Source organism: Triturus cristatus, chromosome 3_2 (assembly GCF_964204655.1).
Source record: "Triturus cristatus chromosome 3_2, aTriCri1.1, whole genome shotgun sequence".
In the NCBI taxonomy this organism is placed as follows: Eukaryota; Metazoa; Chordata; class Amphibia; order Caudata; family Salamandridae; genus Triturus; species Triturus cristatus.
Window position 1 is genome coordinate 473,619,996 of NC_140584.1, and position 24,202 is coordinate 473,644,197.

At 45.4% G+C, this 24,202-nt stretch overlaps 2 protein-coding genes across 2 annotated transcripts in view; one reads left to right on the top strand and one right to left on the bottom strand.

The window, feature by feature from the left end:
• The first annotated feature begins 9,789 nt into the window (after positions 1-9,789).
• Positions 9,790-24,202, top strand: part of PSMA1 (proteasome 20S subunit alpha 1) — a 146,729-nt gene continuing 132,316 nt past the window's right edge. The window contains exon 1 of the mRNA XM_085648116.1: positions 9,790-9,976. Within this exon, the coding sequence (XP_085504242.1) occupies positions 9,974-9,976 (3 nt within the window). The 5' untranslated portion in view covers positions 9,790-9,973. The remainder of the gene's footprint in view (positions 9,977-24,202) is intronic.
• Positions 21,136-22,889, bottom strand: LOC146857559 (uncharacterized). Its single transcript, XM_085646747.1, has one exon. The coding sequence runs from the start codon at positions 22,213-22,215 to the stop codon at positions 21,136-21,138; it is 1,080 nt and encodes a 359-aa protein (XP_085502873.1). The 5' UTR covers positions 22,216-22,889.

A 24,202-nucleotide genomic window follows, 5' to 3' on the forward strand; every position in this document is an offset into this window, starting at 1 on the left:
CAGCTGTGAAGTACAGCCGGCTATCAAGAAAGTGGTGTGCTGCAAGATCTACCTTTTTCCCCCGCCTACCCTTGTTTTGTTTCCCTGTTTTCCCTAGCGTCCCTCCTGACTCTAGTGTCTGATAGAGCGGAAGGGGCGTGGGGGACGACAGTGGACTTCTCTTCAGGATTCCTGGCGCTCCTGCGGAACAAAAACCATTGATCCTTACAGAACGCTAAGCCTAAAATAGATAGTTCTGCCCGAGCGCCATGGACCTGGGAGCGGTCACACTAGCTGATTTAGCTGGCATGTTGGGTAATCTACAGGCGGAGACACAGGCTTTATCGACCAGACTCGACTCTCTGCAACACGGGCATGGGCCAGGTGCTGCTGGGGGAGGAGTCGATCATACGCCCTCCGTGATCCATGTCACTACCCCTACCTCCATCCCTCTGGCCCCTCCTGAGAGGTTCTCGGGTGATGCTTCCAGGTGCGGGGCTTTCCTCAGTCACTGCCAATTGCACTTTTCGTGTAAAGCCTCTTGCTTTCCCACGGATCAAGCCCGCGTGGCCTTTCTAGTGTCTTACCTCAGTGGAGCAGCCGCTGATTGGGCTATACCCTTAATAGATCGAGATGATCCCCTCTTGTATAATTATTCTGCCTTTACAGGGGAATTTCGTAAACTATTCGACAGGCATACTTACACCCATTCAGCTGACACCGAACTGCTGGCTTTGAAACAGGGTAACCAGGATTTAGTGAGTTACATCACCTCCTTTCAGAGATTAGTGGTTGAGGCAAATTGGCCCGAAGAGAAACGAGGCACTTTATTCTATAGAGGGCTTCGTGACGATCTAAAGGATGCGCTCTCTCAAATTGTTGACTTGCCCTCTGCCTGTAATGAGCTGATAGATTTAGTGGTGAAAATTGAACATCGCCTCCAAGAACGAAAGCTCGAAAGAGGAAAGGGGGAACCACGATTTATACCTGCTAAAGGGAAGAGAGTGGAAGCTGTGAAGGGTACAGATGACAGTGAGCCCATGCAGATAGGGATGGTGAGAGGGCCGTTGTCAGCGGAGGAGAGGCAAAGGAGAAGAACAAATCGGCTCTGTTTGTATTGTGGAAAGGCTGGTCATTTCCTAAGAACTTGCCCAGTCAAACCCAATACATCCAAGAGTTCGGGAAACTAGAAAGCCGGGGTTTCGTGGAGACGGGAGCCTTGGGCAGTTCTGGTCTAACAGTCTCCTCTACTGAACATGACATGACACCTATCCCTCACCTCTATGTATCCACCTATCTCACCGTAGACAATCTTGGTATCCATGTATCCACCATGATCGATTCAGGGGCCTCTGGGAATTTCATGGATGAGGAGTGGGCAAGGAACAATTTGATTCCCTGTGTCGTGAAGGACGTTTCCACCAATGTCTTTACGATAGATGGGAGCTCGCTTGTCTCGGGGCCAGTGACCCATAAGACAGTTAATCTCGATATGCACATACAACCTGATCATCACGAGGTCCTTGAATTTGATTTAATTCGGTCACCACAAATACCTGTTCTACTAGGCATCCCATGGTTACACAAGCATAACCCCATTATTGACTGGAAAGAAGGGACCCTCACGTTCCGCCCTCTTCCACACGGTGAGACTCGGGTGGCAGTGGTGCAGCATCCGCTCGAGATTGACGTAACCAACCCTGTTCCTGACTTACCTGCCTGTTACAAGGATTTGTACACAGTTTTTGATCCCAGGGAAGCAGAGGTCCTTCCTCCGCATAGGGTATATGACTGCAGAATAGACCTTGAGATTGGAGCCAGGATTCCGTGCAGTAGGGTCTATGCCCTAACGGAGAAGGAGAACCTATATCTTAGAAAATACTTGGATGAGATGTTGGAAAAGGGGTTTATTAGACCATCTAGATCACCTGCCTCTTCGGCTCTGTTTTTCATTCCTAAGCGTGAAGGGGGCTTGCGGTGTTGTATTGACTATAGGAGACTGAATACTATTACCATCAAAAACCGTTATCCCTTGCCTCTGATCGCTTCCCTCCTTGACAGAATACGCAACGCCAAGTACTTTACTAAACTAGATCTGAGGGGCGCCTACCATTTGGTACGGGTCAAGGAGGGAGACGAATGGAAAACGGCCTTCTGCACGAAATATGGATTATTCGAGTACTTGGTGATGCCTTTTGGGCTTTGTAACGCCCCAGCGGCATTTCAATTCTTCATCAATGAGGTGCTCTGGGATATGCTGGACGTTCATGTCATCGCGTACATTGATGACTTATTGATCTATTCTTCTTCCCTGTCTGAACATGTGGGTCATGTCCGAAAGGTGCTAGAACGTTTGCGTGATAACAATCTATACTGCAAATTGGAAAAATGCTCCTTCCATACGCAAGAAGTGCCCTTTTTGGGATTTATTGTTACGCCCCAAGGTCTCCGCATGGATCCCATCAAGGTCAAAGCAGTCCTTTCGTGGCCGGCACCTGGTTCGATCAAAGAGCTTCAAAGGTTTTTAGGGTTCGCCAATTTTTATAGGCGTTTTGTTCAGAATTTCTCAGAATTGGCACTTCCTCTCACTGCGCTATTGCGAAAGGGGAGTTTGTATGTGTGGTCTGCTGCGGCTGAATCCTCCTTTCAGCGCATGAAGACGGCCTTCACTTGTGCACCTGTCTTACGATATCCTGACCCAGCCTTGCCCTTTGTGGTGGAGGCAGACGCCTCGCAGGTGGCAGTGGGAGGGGTCCTGAGTCAAACGGACCCAGAGAGTGGCGAATGTCATCCTGTAGCTTATTTCTCTCACAAATTTACTCCGGCTGAATACAACTATGCTGTGGGTGATAAGGAATTATTGGCAATAAAGAAGGTTTTTGAGGAGTGGAGGCAGTACCTACTGGGAGCCAGGTTTCCTGTGGTTGTATACACAGACCATCGCAACCTTCAATACCTTAAAACTACTAAGGCACTGTCCATGAGACAACTTTGTTGGTCTCAATTCTTTTGTGAATATGAATTCACTATACAGTTCCGTCCTGGATCTAGAAATGGCAAGGCTGATGCCTTATCCCGGCTGGGATTTCAACATTTGGAAAATCCGGTGGAAGCTCCATCTATCATTCCCGAGAACTACATCATTGGAGGAGTGATCACCGGAGAGGTATTTCAGGAACAGGTTAAGGAGTGTCAGCTCTCGGCGGACATGAGGGCCATTGTAGGGTCGCATGAGACTCGTGAGGTGGATGGGTATGTTTGCGTCCAGGGAGGAGTAGTGTTACCTACATCCGGGTTGCAGGCTCAGGTGCTAGATTGGTATCATTCACATCCCCTGTCAGGGCATCCTGGTATAAAGAAGACTATTAAGACCATACGGGAACGGTTTTGGTGGCCAACCATGTTGCGAGACATAGAACACTACGTAAAGACATGTCATGTTTGTGCCCAAACCAAGAGTTCCCATCAGAATCCCGTAGGTCTTCTCCTACCTATTGCCTCTCCTCCGGGTCCCTGGCATACGGTCTCCCTAGATTTTATAGTGGATCTACCAGTAACAAAGAAAGTGAATAACACCTTGCTGGTAGTTGTGGATCATTTCACTAAGACTGCACACTTCATCCCTTTACCTGGTCTACCCAAAGCTTCAGAATTGGCCTCTATTTTCCTACAACACATTGTCCGCCTCCATGGCTTGCCTTCGGTTCTGATCTCAGATAGAGGGGCTCAATTTGTATCTCGGTTCTGGAAATACTTATGTGCTCTGCTACGGATTGATGTGCGACTCTCTTCTAGCCATCATCCGCAGTCAGATGGCCAGACCGAGAGGGTCAATCAGTGTTTTGAACAGTATGTACGAAATCAAGCTTTGCACTCAGTGGCTGACTGGGACGAGTGGGTATGGTTGGCAGAAATATCGTATAATAACAGTCCACATACATCCACCACTATGACACCTTTTTTCTGTTCCCATGGTTTCCATCCTAAGTTGTTGCCTGAAGGGGTCTCGATGGACTGTCCTACTCCCGCTGTCACTGATCTAGTACTGAAACTACAGAACCTACACACTAAGACATTGGAGGAGCTAGACATGGCCAAAACACGATATAAAGAGGGGGCTGATTTGCACAGAAGGTTGGAGCCGCTTTATGCTCCAGGGGATAAAGTGTGGCTTTCCACAAAGAACATTACACTCAAGGGTCCTCGCAAGTTTACTCCCAGATATATCGGTCCATACTCTGTCCTTAAGGTGGTCAATCCAGTGGCGGTGAAGCTCGAGTTACCTGCTTCGTTTCGGATCCATCCGGTTTTCCATGTGTCTTTGATTAAACCTGTTGAGCCTGGCACGAGTCTCCCTAGCGCACCCGCTCCTGTCCTTGTTTCGGACGCAGAGGAATATGAAGTGGAGGACATTGTGGACTCACGTACCCGGGGACGTTCTCTCCAATATCTGTTGCATTGGAAAGGGTATGGGGTGGAAGAGCGCACATGGGAATACGCTCGTGATGTACATGCCCCCCTGTTGGTACGGCAGTTCCATCGTCGGTACCCTGACAAACCCAAACCCAGGGGAGAGTTTCTTAGGGGGAGTGTGCTGTCATGCCCCGCGGTCACGTCTGGAGAGGCGGAAGGTATTTAAGGAGCATCGAGGGCTTCTAACGCTGCTTAGCGTTCTAGCTGTTAGCCCGTTTCCGTCCCATTGTTGTGTTGCCTGACTTCCTGTTTGGTAGCGTTTCCTGTTTCCGGTTCACAGTTCGTTGTTTGCCGCGGACTGTTCAGGCTCCGTGCTGTTCCTTGTGCGGCAGTGATTGCAGTTCCCGGAGTTGTCGGATGACATCCTCGATAGTCGCACGCTGATTCCCTTTTCCCTGCTGAGGTCGCCCAAGGTCCCGAAGCCTCGGTCAAGTAAGGCCTCGGTGTTAGTAGCGCGGTGCTACTCACGGGGCGGTTCCCTTCTCTGTTGTGAACTTCTTGTGTTGGCATTACCCGAATCCTGCGTTTAAGGATTCTCTCTGTCTCTTCTGGCCAGAGCATATTATTTTCTCATTAAGTATTTCATTACCCTCCCATTAGGCGGGAGAAGCTGGCGTGGACCCTTGGGGTGTATCATAGGTTACGGTGGTATTCATCATCGAACACGGTAACCATTGGTCATTGCATGAATATATTTGGGAGACAGTAGTTCGTGCATATCTCTTACCTTTGTTTCCGCTCATACTCCCCTACAGCTCTTCGTTGTTACATTAATCTCCACTTATCAGTGAACACCCAAGGAGACTAGCATCCCGCCGATGCACACTCATTAGTAGATAGGGGTAAGAGCCACCATCACATTTATTGAAGTTTGGTCCAAGAAGGTGGTGAACGTGGTTATAATCTTTGCATATTCACATAGGGGTCTTGATATCTACATTAGAATACATACGGAGAACCCCCAAAGGTCAAGAACAGCATGGTATGTGTATCTTCGTTCACATAAGGTTTCATAGAAAGAGGGGAGATTTATGCACATTAACGAAGTATCTTGTCTTACAGCTGTGAAGTACAGCCGGCTATCAAGAAAGTGGTGTGCTGCAAGATCTACCTTTTTCCCCCGCCTACCCTTGTTTTGTTTCCCTGTTTTCCCTAGCGTCCCTCCTGACTCTAGTGTCTGATAGAGCGGAAGGGGCGTGGGGGACGACAGTGGACTTCTCTTCAGGATTCCTGGCGCTCCTGCGGAACAAAAACCATTGATCCTTACACATTCCCAGTTTTATCCCTCCCGCAAAGGGAGAGGTCAATATAGGAAGGGGCGTTCCGGCGGAACCCAAGGTGGCTACCAGGATTCCAACACTTCAGGTGAGCTTGATTCCGGCTTCCAATGTGGTTCTGGGGGGCCGCATTAAATTTTTTCTAAACAATTGGCGTTTAATCTCAAAAGATGCTTGGGTGCTGCAAACCGTTCTGGGTTACAAAATAGAGTTCTATCAACCCCTACATCAAACCCTCCCTCCCTCTCCTCTGTTTTTCTCTCTTCAAGACCAGGAGTTTATTTCTGCAGAGATCGATTCTCTTCTGGCAAAAGGGGCAATCATTCAGACGGTTCGCCATCCCCAGGGGTTCATCAGCACGGTTTTTCTGGTGCAGAAGAAAGGGGGCGGCTTTCGCCTGGTTCTTAATCTGAAGGAATTCAACGGAGGTGTTGTGTACAGACACTTCAAGATGGAGGGAATTCACCTGTTACGCGATCATCTTCGCGAGGGAGATTGGATGGTTCGCCTGGATCTCAAAGATGTGTATTTGTCGATTCCCATCTTCGCGCCTCATCGGCGGTTCCTGCAATTCCAATTGGCAGGGGAATTGGTACGAGTACAAAGTTCTCCCGTTCGGCCTTTCGTCAGCACCTTGGTGCTTCACGAAACTTCTGAGGCCCGTCGTAGAATGTTTGCGCGCTCTGGGTGTTCGTTTAATAATATATCTAGACTACATTCTCATCATGGCAGACTGTCCCCTCAAAGTCTTGACGCATCTGGAGTGGTCTATCGACCTCTTGCAATCTCTCGGTTTTCTGGTGAACTCTCAGAAGTCGGTCTTGATTCCATCGCAGGTGATAGATTTTCTGGTCTTCCAGGTCAATTCTCTCTCATGTCAACTTCTCCTACCCAATCAAAAGATTCGGTACATCAAGAGGGAGTTGAATTCGGTTCTTTCCAGACAGAATGTGTCACTGAGGTCGGTCTGTTGGCGTCCTCCATTCAGGCGATTTTCCCGGGTCCATTGCATTACAGGGCACTTCAACGTTTGAAGATCCGTCATCTCCAGAAAGGCCTTCGCTATTCAGATCTAATTCCTCTTTCAGAGGAAGCAAGGATGTAGATGCAGTGGTGGTTGGACCACATGGAGGCTTGGAATGGGCGAGCCCTGTTCGGTTCATCTCCGGATCTCGTGATAGAGTCCGATGCCAGCCTGTGGGGTTGGGGAGCCCGGTGCGGTCCCGTCTCGACGGGGGGTCGCTGGTCCTCCCAGGAGTTGTCCCTCCATATAAATTGCCTGGAACTCCTGGCGGGATCATTTGCGATCCGGTGTTTCTCTCCTCTTCAATCCAATTGTTGCATTCTTCTCCGCATGGACAATATTTCGGCGGTCCGGTATGTCAACAAGTTAGGGGGAACAAAGTCCAGGATCTTGGCGGAGATCGCCAAAGATTTTTGGCACTTTTGTCTGCAACAGAAGATCAGTGTTATTGCAGAATATCTTCCCGGTCGCAACAATCAGATTGCGGACTGGAATTCACGCCACCTTCGGGACTTCAGCGATTGGCGGCTTCATCCCCGTGTTTTCCGCTCTCTCCTCCAGATCTGGGGTCAGTGCCACTTGGACCTGTTCGCCTCTCGCCTGAATTCTCAACTTCCTCTGTTTTTCAGCTGGAGGCCGGATCCGAAGGCCCTGGCCACGGATGCGTTTCTACAGACTTGGCCGTCGGTTCTGTGCTATGCCTTTCCCCCATTCATGATGATTCCCAGGGTCTTGGCTTGCACGAAACGTTATCAGGCAGACTTAATTCTGATTGCTCCTCTGTGGAGGGCTCAGGCGTGGTTCCCGGTTCTCCTGGAGATGTGTTGTGCAGTGCCGCTCCTTCTTCCCCAGAAGTGGAATCTGTTGCTGGACCCTCTCGGCAATCCGCATCCCATGATTCTATCAGGCAATCTCCTTCTGTTAGCGTGGCAAATCTCGGGGGTCGCTGGTCGGTCCCAGGCCTTTCACTTGTCGCTTCCAAATTTATCAGTGACGCCTGGTCTTCCAATACTCATAAACGATACAGAGGGTCCTGGAAGCGATGGTGTGACTGGTGTATTCAACGGAAGGCTGATCCCTCTTCAGCGGATGTCTCTTTGATCATTAATTTTTTTGCCTCGCTTGCTTCTTCCGGTTTGGCTTATCGCACTGTCAACAACTTTCGTTCTGCCATTTCGGCGCCTCACATTCCAATTGATGGTAAACCTGCGGGTGAGCATCCTTTGATTGCCAAATTGCTTAAGGGTATTCATGGCGAAACCCCCTGGTCATAAGTATGGGTCTTTATGGGATGATTCCATCGTTTTAAAGTTTTTGGACGCCTGGCCTTCCAATTCTTTGCTTTCCCGTAAGCAGTTGTCAGCCAAACTGACCATGTCGTTATGCCTTGTTTCTTGCAAGCGGGTGTCTGATGTTCGTGCTCTGGACTTGCAGGGTCGCAGTTTTCCTCCTGAGGGTGTCACTTTTTGTCTTTCCAAATGTACCAAAACGAATACTTCCACGATTACCTATCCTCCTTTTCCTAATCATCCCAATCTTTGCGTTGTTCAATGTGTCAAGGATTATGAGGTATGTACTGCTCCTTTACGTTCAGATATGCATGGTCAGCTGTTGATTGCTTTGCAGAAGCCTTTTCGCCCTGTTACCCCAGCTACTTTGGCTCGCTGGGTTAGATGGCTCATGTCAGAAGCGGGCATTGATGTTTCCATTTTTGGTGCTCATTCGGCACGTGGGGCTATGGCTTCTAAAGCATTCTCCATGGGTGTTACTTTAGTTGACATCATGAAGGCCGCAGACTGGTCTTCTGATTCAGTGTTCAAAACTTTTTATTACAAACCTATTGCTCATATTGCTTCTGTGGTGGTAGATCAGCTTTGAACAAGCATAATCGGAGCCTCCTGTCCTGACATAGAATTCAAAATTTGCGAACATACGTGACAAGAATTTTCAATTCTATTAAGGACAAGGAGGCGAGGATTATCCCACCCGTGATGCTTTGTTCTTTGCACATGTTATGCATTTATATTGTTGTTTTTACATATCACTTATGTTTGATGCAATTCATTTTTCTCTAACCCCCCCCCTATTTATGACTTCATTCAGTATACTGGGTGTGTATTATGGCTGTATGTCTCTTTTCAGGTTCTGATCCGAAGTAGAGGTGTTGCCGTTCCTTCCAGTTTATCCATTCGTCGATGCTCTTCTGTTTCCAATGAGCTACTGCTGCCGAGTCCTGTGTTCTTTGAAGTGGACTTCTGCTGCTGGACTTTCTATCCCTGATGTTCAACGTGTTTTATTGGACTTCCTGGTTATCTTGAACTGTTTTCCTCACCAAAGAAAGAGGATGTAATACTTTCTACACAACCTTTTATACTAATGCTCTCTATGGTTGGTCACGTGATACCCTGGTGTTCATGGGTACTGTAGTTTTTTCTTTTAACTACTGTGTTTCTAATTGGCTGCTGAGCATTTCTAATAAAGAAATGAGAAAGCATAATCCTCCTCCTTGTCCTTAATAGAATTGAAAATTCTCGTCACGTATGTTCGCAAATTTTGAATTCCTAACCATGTTTCCCCAACTGCCGAAACCCCCATGAACATTTCACAGTGAGCACAAGGTTCCACGCTCTCACCAACGTGGTGGAAATAAACATAGAACAACATAACAATACATATAAAATATTTACATTCACATTAATGAACACATATATATCAAATACTACAACTGCCAAAAACGAAATACTGATTGTCTGTCCCCATACATACCATGAATTGACCCGATTCAGGCGGATTACCTCTGCTTCAATAAAAATCAGTGAGAAAATATATTTCCCCCGAGAGTTTTTTTTTTGATCTCCCACTTGCCTGATGTAAAATGTTGGCATGTATGGTTGGTATTTTTTTTAACATAACCCAAAATTACGTAGTTGCTGTAAAATTGACAAGACAGTTATTTTACGGCTCGGGTTAAGCTTTGGTGATCCGTCAAGTACTACGTGTGCTGCGACCGAGCTTTCACTTTCTCTAGTCACTTCCGGTGTTCCCAATGAATTTGAGCAGAAAGACAGGCTAACACGACAGCAACCGACTGCGCTTGCGCTCAGGGAGATGATACGTGCTGGTCACGTGACACTGTCGTCGGCACTCTGCAGTTTCCTGTTCCGAGGCCGGTCGCTTCCGCAGACAGTATCCGCAGGTCTCTACACGAGTGATCGGCAACATGGTAAGCGTTAACTCAGTGGAAAATCAGAATAGGGGGCTGTGTCATAAGACCGTTACTGCGCAGCGGTGGAATCTCACATCGGCCGGATGCCCGGGACTTCTTGGCCGTATATAATGTGTCTCTGGTAAAAGCTCTACGTCTCTCCTGTGATGCTACTGGTAGCTGCTGACTCACGGTGTATTGGCGGCCATGGATTTGCACACAAAGAGGGCCATGGAGCAGTATAGCGGGTTTCTTCTTTACATGCGACTCTAGTGGCCAGACCCAAGGGACCACAGAGAGCCAAGATAAACTCTCAGACTACGGTCCTTGGGTCGCTGTGAAGTTTAGTTTTGCACTTTAATATTTACCATCTCTAGTCCAGTAAAATGAAAAAAATGTATTCCGAGATCCCATAAACTGGAGATTGTGTGGCACCTGAAAGGGGTTGGAATCACTAGAGACAGTCAAGTGGCGTCCTACAGTCAACCTACACATTCTTGTTTTACATACGCTGCTGCAAAGAATTTGATAACCAGGGATGGAGTTAAGTCACCTGCTCAAGAAATCTAGGTTTCCACAGTTTTGAATCGTCATAAAGTAGCATAGAGGTTTAATGTGTTTCCTGCATATCATAATGTGTTAGAAGGAGATATGATTTGTATTTTATGTAGGTAGCTCAGTGGGTTACTGCTTTTGTTACAGGTAACTTTGTCATTTGCTGTTCTTAAATTACAATCCTTTTACTATTGCACATTGAGATATGAATAGACCCCACAGCTGCATACAAACTACAAGGTTAAGGTTTAGTACCTTATCGTTTTTCCCCTCAATCTTTTGTTATTCTAAGGTTGTTAAAAAGGGCTCGTCTTGATAGTGATAACCTCTTTTTAGTGCAGATAACCACTGTGTTAAGTTTGAAATCTTGACTTTTTCTCCAGACCACTCACTCTTTAACATATAGTGCCTACTGGTATTTATAGTGTGTGTGTGAGAGTGATGTAAAGCTCTCTGGCACCATACATTGGGATGAGTAGCTATAAAAAACACACTAGTAAGTGCGTAAGTGCTATTCACTTTATTATTAATGTGATTACTGATACAAACAGATACATTTATTACATAAAAGGATTTAACAAACCTGCCTGCAATTTTTTTTTCTTCTTAACTCTTGTTAAGTGATCCGGAATACTTCCCCCCCCCCCCCCCCTTCATTGTGTTGGCATCTCAGTGTTATTTGGCTTAGGATCGATCACAGCCAGGATGCGACTGCAATAAAGTATAACTGGTGGCCCTTCAAGTGAGGCCTTTGTGTTGTGAGTAAAAATAAGAACCCTCTCCTGACCTCCTACAGGTTGTTGCTTTAAACCAGGTTTCTCCAACAAGTAGGCTGGAAGCTGCTGGTAGCTCTCTGGCTACCTAGAAATAGCTGTCCTGTGTGCAGCTCAGCTTACTCCAGTAGAAGCTTTTGCTTGGTTGAATGAATATCTGTATCAAAAAATGTAAGTGTGCGTTTTTGAGACGAAAATGTGTGTATATTAAAAACTGATGTTTGAAGAGCAATGGTTGAATTTCCCATTCTGTTGAAGCTGATATTCGAGTGATAAATAATGAGTTGTTGCTGAGACTAGTTACTATTTTGATACTTGAGTTAGAAATCCCTTAAATAACCGAATAAAGGAAGCATTTGGCAAAACAGGAATTGTCTGAGGACTGTCTCAATTTACAATCAGTATGTGTCCTTGTATACAAAAAATGATGGGTTATAAAAAAATTGTGACATACCATATAGGGTCAGGAATGTTGGTTGCTGCCTTTGGAGTCGTAAATAAAATTGTCTAATGTTTACCACAGCTGAGTCTCGACCTCGTGTGAACACAATGTGGCCAGTGAATAACCTTTCCAGATGTCTGGCATTGGGAGTGTGTGATCACTGCTAGGTCCTGATTGGCTATGTGATCCTGACTTGTGTGGCATCTGGTTTTTTATGGTGTTTTAGGAGCTCGCCATGTGGGGCAGGCTCCCTTGACCCTTGTAATTTGCAGCGCCTATCAATTGGATTAATGAAGAGTTTACTTCCAGAGCGTTTGTCTGCCAGCTACACACCCTCCCACCTGTGACCTATCAATCAGCAATCCAGGGCCTTGGTCTCAGGACCTGCTTGACTACATATTTGTGAGTGGAGGTTGATGTTCAGTTCACAGTAGGCAATTCTGTTAATAAGGGCGAGATTTCCTTTCCACCGCTGAATGCATCGATTTCCATATTAACGATTTTTATAATGCTTTTTGTGCATTGAGCATTGCAATTTGGCTGTTATGTATTAACTATGTAAAGACATTCCAAAGTGACAAAGCCTTTTTTACATTTCTTGTGGCTACCCTGCCTGATGCATTGAGTGGATCCCTTCTGGTAGGCTTGCATAAAGTGGCCACAAACATAATCTTGTCTTAGGTGGTCATTATAACAACACTAATAATATTAGTAGCTCGAAAGGATTTTCATTGAACATGAGTAGCTCTTATTACAGAAAAGATTGGAGACCCCTACTCTAGATGGAAAGCAGACAGTGTGTTGGTCCTGCTCAACCTGTCCTGTGTCAGCAAATGACAGTGGAACACATTAAGCATATTTCACTGGGACCAGCTTGGATCCTATTCAGTTATAGCGGTTGGTCCTGGGATCCGTCTCGATCGACCCCTAGTTCTTGCACTGATCATCCCTGCAGTGACGTATGAATTAAGTATTGGTACCCCCTTGCTGACCAAACTTGGGCATTTTAATTGAGAAGGGCTTGGGAGAGGCAAAAAGATCAGCAGTCTAGCTCAAAGAAGTGGTTTTACTGCATGCTGGTATCTCTTTTAGAAGTGTGTTTGAAATAAAGTGCTTAAGGATTCCTTAATTGGTACTGTGTTAAATACATACTTCTGCAGCCAGTACTAGAGTTTACAGTTAAGTTTGTGGTTGTATGATTCAGTTGTGCGCCCTTTTGATGGGCAAATTGAAAGCATGGTCAGCCTTTTCTGCCATCCAAGTGTATTTTTCTATTGCAGTCTTGTGCCCCAGATGCCCCACCCACCTCTTGTGTTCTTCTTTCAGGGTCCCATCCTGCTGTCTTAGATGCTTCACCCTATTCCTCCCTCACCCCAGTCTGAGGCTCTCTTTCTCTCAAGTGCTGGTCCTGTTGACCCTAGTCCCTACCTTTCTCCTCAGTTGTTCCTCTGATTTCCGCCCCCGATCCTTGTTTCGTATGCTCGTCCTTAGGCCTGCCACCACTCTTGGGTTTTCAGTACAAGCCAAGGATGACCCCCAAGAGAACAGTGGAGGATTCAGGAACTGCTTTCTTGGGGAATACACCCCAGGCCTTTTTAGACCTATCAGAAGTGATTTGTGATCCGGCACATGCTGGAATTATGATAAAGTAGGTCAGTCCTGACCTGAATGCACTTGAGAAATGATTACCCTTTCTGGTGAGGGTAAAGATGAGCTTCGCTGTTGTACATAAAAATATGGTGTACATATTTTTAACTCTTTTTCTCTCTCACCCCCAAATCTACTTTGTAATCCTTCAAGTGTCATGCAATGTCCCAAACATGTAGCTAAAAGCACACAAGAACTATTGTAGTCGCTGGGCAATTAATAAAATAGTGCGTTGCGCATTCTCTGGAGTAGGTTTACAGAAGACTTCTTGCTTCTGTAAGATGAACTTGAGAGAGAGAGAATATGTACTTCCCTTTCTAGTATTACTGGTATACCCCTTTGTAGTATTACCAGTATACAAGTACTGAATGTGATTTGGCTCTAAAATACGTAGTCATGAAGCACTTTGTAGTAGGTGGCCTGAATAAACAAAGTTGTTTGTGCAAATAAGTTTAAGCTACATACACTGGTAGTTTTTTTTCTTTTCTATGAGTGTAAATTCATTTTTGCTGTTTGCAGAAAGTGGTTTTACTTGTGTAAGAAGATTTATTCCCCGAAATATTTTTGTGTTTGTAAATATACTTCAGGGCAAGAATATCATGAACAGTTCTGTATACCTGCATATTTAGATGATTGTGGATAGTCGCAGTCCTTATCCTGACCCATGTTCATTTAGGAAAAGGTCATAGGATTACTCTTATCAAGAGTTGGCGTAAATCTTTTTCCAGGGTAGACTGGGGTGGGGTGAGGGAGGGGGGAGTTTAACGACACTCACCTGAATATTGTTTTGCTTATTTTGTATGTTTTTGAAAACATTCCCTACCTTGTCGAATAACCCGAAGCAGTAAGCCAATTTCAAAAGAGGCAGCATTAGAATGTTTGATTACTGAGTTAGCTATCTACATATTAACTTTAACATCTATATTCCACTTGTTTGTATTGGATAGTTCTTTATAAATTACAAAAAGCCATAGAAGTAGCAAATATCCACGTGTTTCTGCAATTTTTTTGGTTGATATCCCCATCATAAACATTTTATGCTTTCTTCACAGAAAATAATGCAAGCCACATCAGTCTTTTATCTAAAAATCGTATCTGCGGTCTGTGCAGAAAACCAATACATCGCTACAGCTGTTTTGTCTCATGTGGGTGATCACATTGGGACTAGGCCCTCAGTTAGTTATTGCACACAATATCTGACACAATATTAATACGGTTGCAGTGCTCTCACTTCCCAATCACTTGATCAAGAGATCACTGTCAGTACCAAATCCTAACCTCAAGCACACTCTTATAAAGTGTTTATAGTACACAAAATTATGTTCAAACTCACAATCCGTATTACAAAGCTGTTTTTAATTGTTCAGCCTTTTCGATCACGTCTTACTTTCTAGCCACAAAGCCAACATGTTTCGTCATTATTGGGTATTACCCCACGACATTCTCATGGCTGTATAATTCAAAAGAGTATCCTCTTATTGCCGGTTTTACTTCCGTCCCTGATCAAATCAATATTGTACTCCTTTCAGTCCTATTCCTCTATGTCCTCAAGTGTCATAAATCCAAACGCCGTTCCGTAATCACTTCGTGTAGTGCCGGAGCGGTCTAATAAATCCAGAGATCAACATCCAATTCTGCACCTTTCCAATGTGTAAAGCATTTAGGGTGTGTAATCTTGGCTTTGTGATTAGAAATAAGTGATTGACAGGACGAACAATTAAAACAACTTTGGAATACTGATTGTGATTTTGAACATACGTTTGTGTACTAGAGGCTAGGATTTGACATTGCTACAGCGGATTATACCTCAACAAGATATCACTTGACACCATACACCTCCAATCTCTTTGAAATAGAACCTCACTCATTCGAAAAATCTGTTTCCCTTAACCAATTCTTCTTCAATAAAATCAAAACTGTCAGACGTAATCTTAATCTCATTGAGTCTCCGCATCCATTATCTGTTCCACTCTGCTACATCCCAATTTGGTCCTTTTTCCACCCAGATAGTGATAACCCCCAATGTATCCAAAGCTCTCATTTATGTAGCATTTTTGTTTTAGACCTTTCTACCTGTGTTATCTGTACTTATTTTTGCTCTATATATTTTTTTTTAATCTATATTTAGTTTGTTTTGTAAACATTGAACCTGAAACTAGTATTTGCCTACTTTCAACCGAAGTGCCCGCACCTGTAGTTGGATGATTAATGGGTTTTACTGCCAGCCATTTGTAATACTTCACTAATATGCAGTACAGTCAAGACATTGGCATTTTAGCGCACATGCACATTTTAGATTGTTAAAATTACATTAAGAAAACCTGTCCCCTTAAACTTCCATGTATGTTAATCTGCACAGCTATTGACGTGCATTCTTGATTGACAGCATCACAGTTCACTGAAGAGAAGACCTATTTTCAATTTTTCCTTAGTTAAAAATAAATACATACCCAGAAATAGATTTATTTTAAATGGTATTTATAAGTAAAACGCAGTGAAAACTAAAAACCTTAAATAAGATGGCATGCCAAAGATCGAGGACTGGAAATGAGCGATATGCCGAGCGAATCCCAACCTCCAACTGCAGTTTGTGGAAGGGGGAGTGCGAGTAAATGTACCTAGCCGCAATGTGGAGGTTAACGCTTAATAAATATAACGGCCTAATGTGGACAGTGCCAATACTAACCTGTGAATACAAATATGCAACAATATCTCAACCGGATTCATTGAAAATAATTATGCTTGTATGTGCAAGACATTACAGTAGAGGAACAAAGGTGAGAGACTCCAAATTATTTGCTGAATGTGCTCTTAGGTATCATATATTTAGAAGACTGGAATATACATAACAGTTGTAACAGCACTGTTAAGCATGTATGCAGTGGCAACCCAAAAGAAAAAAGTGCACATTGTGCTCGTGACAAGACGTGACGGCGCAAGTGACAACGTGAGGAAAACACAGCGCAGGGCGCAAGGTGAAGCGTAATATACAATTTATAGTTATTAGTTCACATAATGATTATTTCGAGTAGGTAGGCTATAATTTTCAGCGATTCAGAGAACCAAAGTACGGTGTGCGCCAAAGGATTTTTGCTGATGTGAGAGGGTCGACGGCGTTTCGATCCTTTCAAGTTAGGATCCTCATCAGGACCGGGTAGCCAAATTGATGATTGCTGCGTGTAAAAGAGGTAAGTGTCAGAGCGGCTTGGGACGATGGCATCATGGGGAGGAAAGGTAGGTGTGAGAACTGCCTACCTGTGGCACGAAGGGATCAGTGCTCGCAGGAAGAAGGGCCGATTTAGGATACCTACTAACCTGTGAGCATGGTACTTGTGGTTTTGTCCTATATACCCATGGCCTTGTGTTACTCTTCATACATGATGTACATTTTTGTGTTCTCAGAAAATGTACCAATAAAAATATATATATTTTTTTAAATGTCAATGATCGGAGGTCTCATGCGTTTAGCAATATATTCCTCAATACAGCAAATGATTTACTGATGCAAATGTCTCTCAACGTTTGACAACCTGAATGTAATTGAACAAGCACGACCAGGATGTGTAACCGTGTTCCAGCATCCACTAACAATTGCTTTTGCCTCTAATTTGGAGAGTGATAAAAGCCCCAACTTTGGAGCTCCTATTGAGCATCTCAATCACTTGCATTTGGTATACGAATCCCCAATAACTAAAATGGCTAATTTGATCTGTTAAAGCCTTTCCGGGCTCTTACCATAAAAAAACATCATAACTTGAAAGTAACTTTTCTGAAACAAATCATGACTATTTCAACATATGCAGAAAACGTGAAATGATTAACACAGTTTAATACTTTGCACAATAAACTGTACCTTCTGTACCAAAGCAAAACTGCTTGTGCACCGGATTGGTCTCTGCTTGTTCACTGTAAGTGAAAGATGTGAATGAATATACAATATATTTTGTCCTGGAGAAGGCCTCAATGCTAAAATATACCATACAAAGTGAAACACATTCAGTTAAAATTTACGTTGAACTAGTAGAAGTTTGGCACTTATGATGTTCCAGAAAAAAGACCACTAGCACAATTTATTTTTCTCAGGTAGACCTTTTGTTTTTTAAACACCCTGTATTGCTATCCACACTAAACCTGTTATGTTCTTACTGCGGCTATCTAATTCTGTGAACTACTGTAGTCTTCATATTTAGTAAACCTTGTAGATTTGCCTAATAAAATTAAACTAAGCGTATCTTGCACATTGCAAACGTCTTGATTCTTGTTGCTTGTATGTGTACATTTTCAGAACCTCTGAATATTATGTACATGATTGGTCACTTTAACCATGACAGTCTTGTCTTCCCTAAAGAAAGTAGTCCAGTACATAACCCGGCCACTTTTCCCTACTCACACTAACAATAATCATACTGGACTCTTTATTCTTAAGAGGAACAAAGACCGGAGCGAAAAATCTAGATGGGGCATGTTTCTCTAGTCACACTTTCCTTCATAATGCTGTAAAACTGGGCTGTCCCCTTGGCCAGATAGCGCCCAGGCAAAACCAACTTTGTCCCTTCCCCCTGACTTTACTTGAAAAATACTGCACCCATTCTCTGCTAGTGACACTCCTTCAGTTTCCCTGCGTCCTTGTCTGTTTATCTTTTCCACAGTTACCCATAGCTAAGGTTCTGTCAGGATTTCTTATTGGAAGTGTGGGGCTTGGATTAGAAAGGCGGGAAGGGGTGTGTCGGGAAGGGTTTGTGGGGAATAAAAAATTAGCTAGCATTCGCGCCACGAATTTTCAATTCTATTAAGGACACGGAGGCGAGGATTATGCTTCTCTTTCGTTTACTGCAAACCAACAGCAGCCAATGAGAATCATGATAACAGTATAACATAACATTCCCAGAATGCTTATGGTAAGAGAAATAACAACCATAGAGACTAGCTCTATATAACAGTCAGTCAAACCGAAACACTTCCTCTTTCTTTGCCCAACGAGCAGAGTCCAAGTCCATCAGTACAAGTCCGATAACCACAGCGAACATCCAAATCGCTCCAACAGGCTGGAACCCCAGCAATCGTAGAACCGGCAAGTGAAAACATGGAACGCACTCTTCAGAGGATCACCGTCTGGTCTAATCTCCTTTCTGATCAGCGCCTGAAAACAGAAATACCATACTCGTAATAATTGTCATCGACTGATAAATCAGGGTGGGTAACATGACATTATGAATCATCACCAATATTCATTGTCCCTGGGCGGGATAATCCTCGCCTCCGTGTCCTTAATAGAATTGAAAATTTGTGGCGCGAATGCTAGCTAATTTTTTACTTTATTACAGGACCGGAGGCTTCAGATTAGGCTAGTTTAACACTTATGTAATACCACAGAGGCAACATCGCCCACAGGTTTATAATAAAATTGTTTGAAAGTAGAGCTGGAAGACCAGTCTGCCGCTTTCATGATATCTTGTATACTGGTACCCAGCATAAAAGACTTGGAGGCCATAGCACCTCTGACTGAATGTGCCCCAAACACATTAACGTCAATGCCTGCTTCTGACATAACAAATCTCAGCCGCCTGGCAATAGTAGCGGAAGTCACCGGTTTTAATGGTTTTTGTAAGGCAATAAGTAACCTGGAACAACCTGAAGGGCGAATTGGTCGTGTACAATCCTCATATACCTTAAGACATCTGACCGCACAAAGTTTTTCATTCAAAGGGAAAGCATTGTAATCTATAGACCTGGAAAAAGTTTTAGTGCGAGCAGTTATAACAAATGACACTCCTTCAGGAGAGAAAATCCTACCCTCCAAATCCAGCACTTTAACATCTGGCACCCTGCGGCATGAAGATAAACACAACAACATGGCAAGCTTAGCTGACAATTGCTTATGAGATAATAATTCATTATTAGGCCATAAATCAAACAGAGTCAAAACTTTAGAAACATCCCACAAAGGTATACTTAGCCTTAGGTGGGTTGGAAACGCGAAATCCTTTCAGGAGCTTACCCACCACTGGGTGCATGCCTACCGGCCGGCCATCTAGTTGTGAATGCCCTGCCGAAATGGCGGAACGAAAATTATTCACTGATCTGTAGGATAGACCTTCGGCGGCTTTTTGAGATAGAAAATTCAATATGTGAGAGAGATCTGCTTCCACGGGATCCAGATGTCTCTCCAAGCACCAACCCAACCAGGCCTTCCAGGCCGAACCGTATCTCTTTCTGGTAGAAGGGGCCCAAGCTTGTTGAATAAAGGTGGAAGTTTGTTCCGAAATTCCTGGCAACGACCACTGTTGCCGGAAAGCCTCCAGGCCATCAGGGACAGCTGCCCCGCTAGAACTAGTGGATGGAGCTCTCCCTGAGGGTCCTGGAGCATCTGAGGGAAGCAAGGGAGGCGGAGCGGGCAGTCGCACGTCATTTCTAGGAGAACTGGGAACCACGTTTGCGACTTCCAGATTGGAGTAATCAACACAATCTCCGCTCCCTGCCAAGAAACTTGATTCGCCACCCTGGGAATCAGAAGAAAGGGGGGGAAATGCATAGTGGAGGTTCAGAGACCAATCCTGAGTGAATGCATCTGTTGCTATCGCCAAGGGATCCGGCCTCCAGCTGAAGAAAGCTTCGAGCTGACAGTTCAGTCTGGAGGCAAAAAGATCCATGTGAAAAGGGCCCCACAGCGTTTGGATCTGATGGAACAGGGATGGATGGAGCTTCCAATCGCTGTAATCCTTCAAGTGACGTGATTGCCAATCCACCACCGCATTGTCTCGCCCCGGAAGGTACTCTGCCATGACCGATATCTGATGCGCTAGGCAATAATGCCAAAAGTCTTTGGCTATCTCGGTCAACATCGGGGACCTGGTACCCCCCCAGCTTGTTGATATAGCGTACAGCTGAAATGTTGTCAATTCTCAACAGAATACAGCAAGAAACCTTCCTGGGGAAGAGGGAGCGAATCGCAAACGAGCCCGCCAGGAGTTCGAGACAATTGATATGAAGCTCCAACTCCTGGCGAGACCATCTGCCCCCCGTCGTGACTTCCCCGCAACGGGCTCCCCAGCCCGACCTGCTGGCATCCGATTCTATGATCACTTCGGGGTGAGATCCGAAGATCGCCCGACCGTTCCATGCCTCCACATGGGTCAACCACCATTGGATTTCTACTCGGGCTTCCTCCGAGAGCGGGACAAGGTCTGAATAGGAGAGGCCCTTCTGGAGATGTCTGATCTTCAAGCGCTGTAAAGCTCGATAGTGGAGAGGGCCCGGGAAGATCGCCTGTATGGATGATGCTAGCAGGCCCACCAGACGTGCTATCTCCCTCAGAGACATTACCTGCCGGTCCAGGACCTTCCTCAGTTCTTTTTTCAGGTCCCTGATTTTGTGTTTGGGCAGAAGCAACTGCGCCGACTGTGTATTGACCAGGAATTCCAGGGATTGCGTCGGAGAGAGGACCGATTTCTCCCTTTTCACGACAAAGCCCAGACTCTCAAATAGCGACATCGCCAGCTGCAGGTGGAGAGATGCTATGTGCGCTGAAGGAGCCATAATCGGAATATCGTCGAGATAAATTTTAAGACGAATGCCCTGCTCCCTGAGATGCGCTACCACTGGCTTCAGGAGTTTGGTAAAACACCACGGAGCCGAGGAAAGACCAAAAGGTAGGACCAAATATTCCAGGCGCCTGCCGCGCAACTGAAACTGTAGAAATCTCGAGGGGGAGGGGGGGGAAATGGGCACTGTAAGGTATGCGTCTTTGAGATCTAGGCGGACTAGCCAATTTCCCCCCATCTCAAGAGATCCGCCAGAAGATGGATACCCTCCATCTTGAAATGTCGATAAAGGACAAAGGAATTGAACCCCTTCAGGTTGAGAACCAGACGGAATCCCCCACCCCTCTTCTGTACGAGGAACACGGTGCTGCAGAAGCCTACAGGACCGCCGTCCTCGCAATAGGTCACCGCGTGCTTGCGCAGCAGCTCGTCTAACTCTAGATCTATAAAATGCACGTCTTGTTGGGAAAAATATAGGGGTTTGGGAGTCGACTCCTGACAAGGAGTCTGACAGAAATCTATGTGAAAACCTTGCACTGTTTGAAGAACCCAAGCGTCCTGAGTAAGGGCCTGCCAATTGTGAAGAAAATGGCGAATCCGACCCCCCCCAGAGGATAGACAGACAAAGACACTGGGCTTACCTGCTGTAATCTGAGGACGGGAGTTTCCTCTGTTGCCACCACGGTGGAACCCGCGACGATTGGATCGCCTCGTAGGGTAGAAGGTGCCACCTCTTGTTGAATCTTGAAAGTCTCCGCGGCCTCGGCCATAACCACCTCTCGCGGGACCTTGCTGGTACTGGCGGCCTGATGAGAGGCCCCTGCCTCGTCCGGCCCTTCCAAAAAGGCCAGTGGTGAACACCCTTTTGATATTTGACTGGGCTTTATCTAGACTCGTGAATGTCCCAACATACTTAGAGACGTCTTTCACGAAACGGTCTCCGAAGAGTAAACCGTCCGCCAGGGGGCCTGGTTCCGCCCCGGCCAATTCCGTCAGGTTAGTATCCATGCGCATCAAGAGGGATTTCCTGCGCTCGGCCGAAATGGCGCAGTTTGCATTGCCTAGGAAGCATATAGCACGTTGGGTCCAACCTGCCAAAATGTCAGGGTCAATCAGAGCTCCAGACTCCTTGGCCCTCAGAGCCATCTCCAAAATTTTTGATAATGGGCCAATAGTGTCCAACAATTTATCTTGGCATCCGCGCCATGCACGGTCGATGCCCTTCTTAGGATCCTTCTGAAACTTTTTTAAGAACGCTAACATGTTGGGTCTATGTCCAGAACATCTGGACGGGGGCATTCTGACCTCAGGCGGTTCCTGACATCACTATCGAAACTGCGCCGTAAATTCTGGTGGATGTAGTCCGCCACCTCCGGAGGAGGCGCCCAATCCGAAGACCTAGCGTGCACTATATCTTGGGGATTAAAGTCAAAGGGTGTAGAAGGCTGATAGACGGGGGGGATTGAGAACGCACCCCTGACTTTTTAGATATTTTCTTCTTGGGCGACAGAGTGTGGCTGGTGGAATCTGTGTCTGTGTCGGTATCAGTATCCGTGACCAACCTGGACGCCGCAGGCAAAGGATTAGGTGCCCCAGAATATGGGTGGTCCCTGGACGCAGGGGGAGGAAGAGTGGTGATTGTTTGGGCATGAGGCCAATTGGAGGATTTAGATTTAGGTTTACCCCCTGACGAAGTACACTCCTGTATGGTATCTTGTTGCAACAATCCATGCCGTTTGGCGAAAGTTTCCAGCTGCGCTGTAATGGGCTTTAATGCTGCAGCTAATGCTTTATTTACGGTCTTGGGGATCGCCACCTCCACCGCCTTAGTGACGGAGTCCTGGACAGAGGCGTCTAAAGCCTGCACAAGGTTGTCCTCGAGGGGGGCATGTTCCTCCTCCTAGTACCCATACTCATCCTCCTCAAAGTAGGCCCAGTCTTCCATGTCCACCAGGGAGAAGGCGGCACGTCAAGACTTCAAAAAAAAAAAAAAAATATATATATATATATATATATATATATATATATATATATATATGAATCCCAAAGGGATCAGTCAAGGGGGAGCCACCCTGGTGCAAATACACTAGAACAAAGTCACTGTATGCTCCTCAGCAAAGCTGTAGTCAGGGCACCCAAAGGGTATAGTGAGCCTAAAAATCCAACCAGCCTGCACTCAGCTGGGGGCCTGCCACTATTTTACAACCTGGGAAGGCGTCAGTACGAAGGGCACTCACTCCGGACACCTGAAGCTCCAACGCGCGAAGAAAAAACGCGAGGAGGAATATGAATTAAGCGTCGTGTAGCCCAAAAGGAGCCCAATTGGGCTACACGACGCGAGGCTCAAGTTTCCAGCGGGCTCAAATGAGGGGGAGCGCCGCCCGCCACAGTAATGCGGCGAAATACACCAGGCACAAGGGAGACGGCGATCGGAAGGTGAGGCGCGCTTCAAAGGCGGCACCGCCACCTTCCAATCGGCCGTTACAGCGCAGAGCGCTGTTCCAAAGCTAGCGCGCAAATCGATAATGCACAACAAGGCAATGGTATCAAATAGACAATGGCATCAAATACATGGTAATCCCCCAATAAAGGCTGCAAACATCCGTAACACACAACTCAAGAGAAAAAGCAAGATATGCCAAATCGAGCACTTATCTCTGTGTAGGAGCAGCAAAGAAAGAGGAAGTGTTTCGGTTTGACTGACTGTTATCTAGAGCTAGTCTCTATGGTTGTTATTTCTCTTACCATAAGCATTCTGGGAATGTTATGTTATACTGTTATCATGATTCTCATTGGCTGCTGTTGGTTTGCAGTAAACGAAAGAGAAGCATAATCTGAAGCCTCCGGTCCTGTAATAGAATTTAGAATGAAAGTAACCCCAGTGCAGGAAATTATAGCTGTATCGTCACTTGCTTGTATGTCAGAATATTGTATACAAAACTATTGTCTGATTTTAAATAACTTAATATTGTTTACATAAATATCCACCTATTCGGTGTAAATTTTCTATTACTTACTCCCCAAAGGCTATATTTTTGTAGACAATTTTTTGGACTAGATGTTGGTCATCTGAATTGCCTCTCTGAAGGACAAAGTGATTCAAAATATATTATTTAAGACAAAATTGGTCAGTAACATTCTCTACAAGCAAGATGAATTTGTATGTTTTCCTTTGTCGACATTCACTTTAGTTCCTATGTATTGCCCGGGTAACACTGCATTGGCATTTAAGTAGTTTCCTTTACCACAGACTCACAGTGGACTGCTTCACTAGCATTTATTTGCA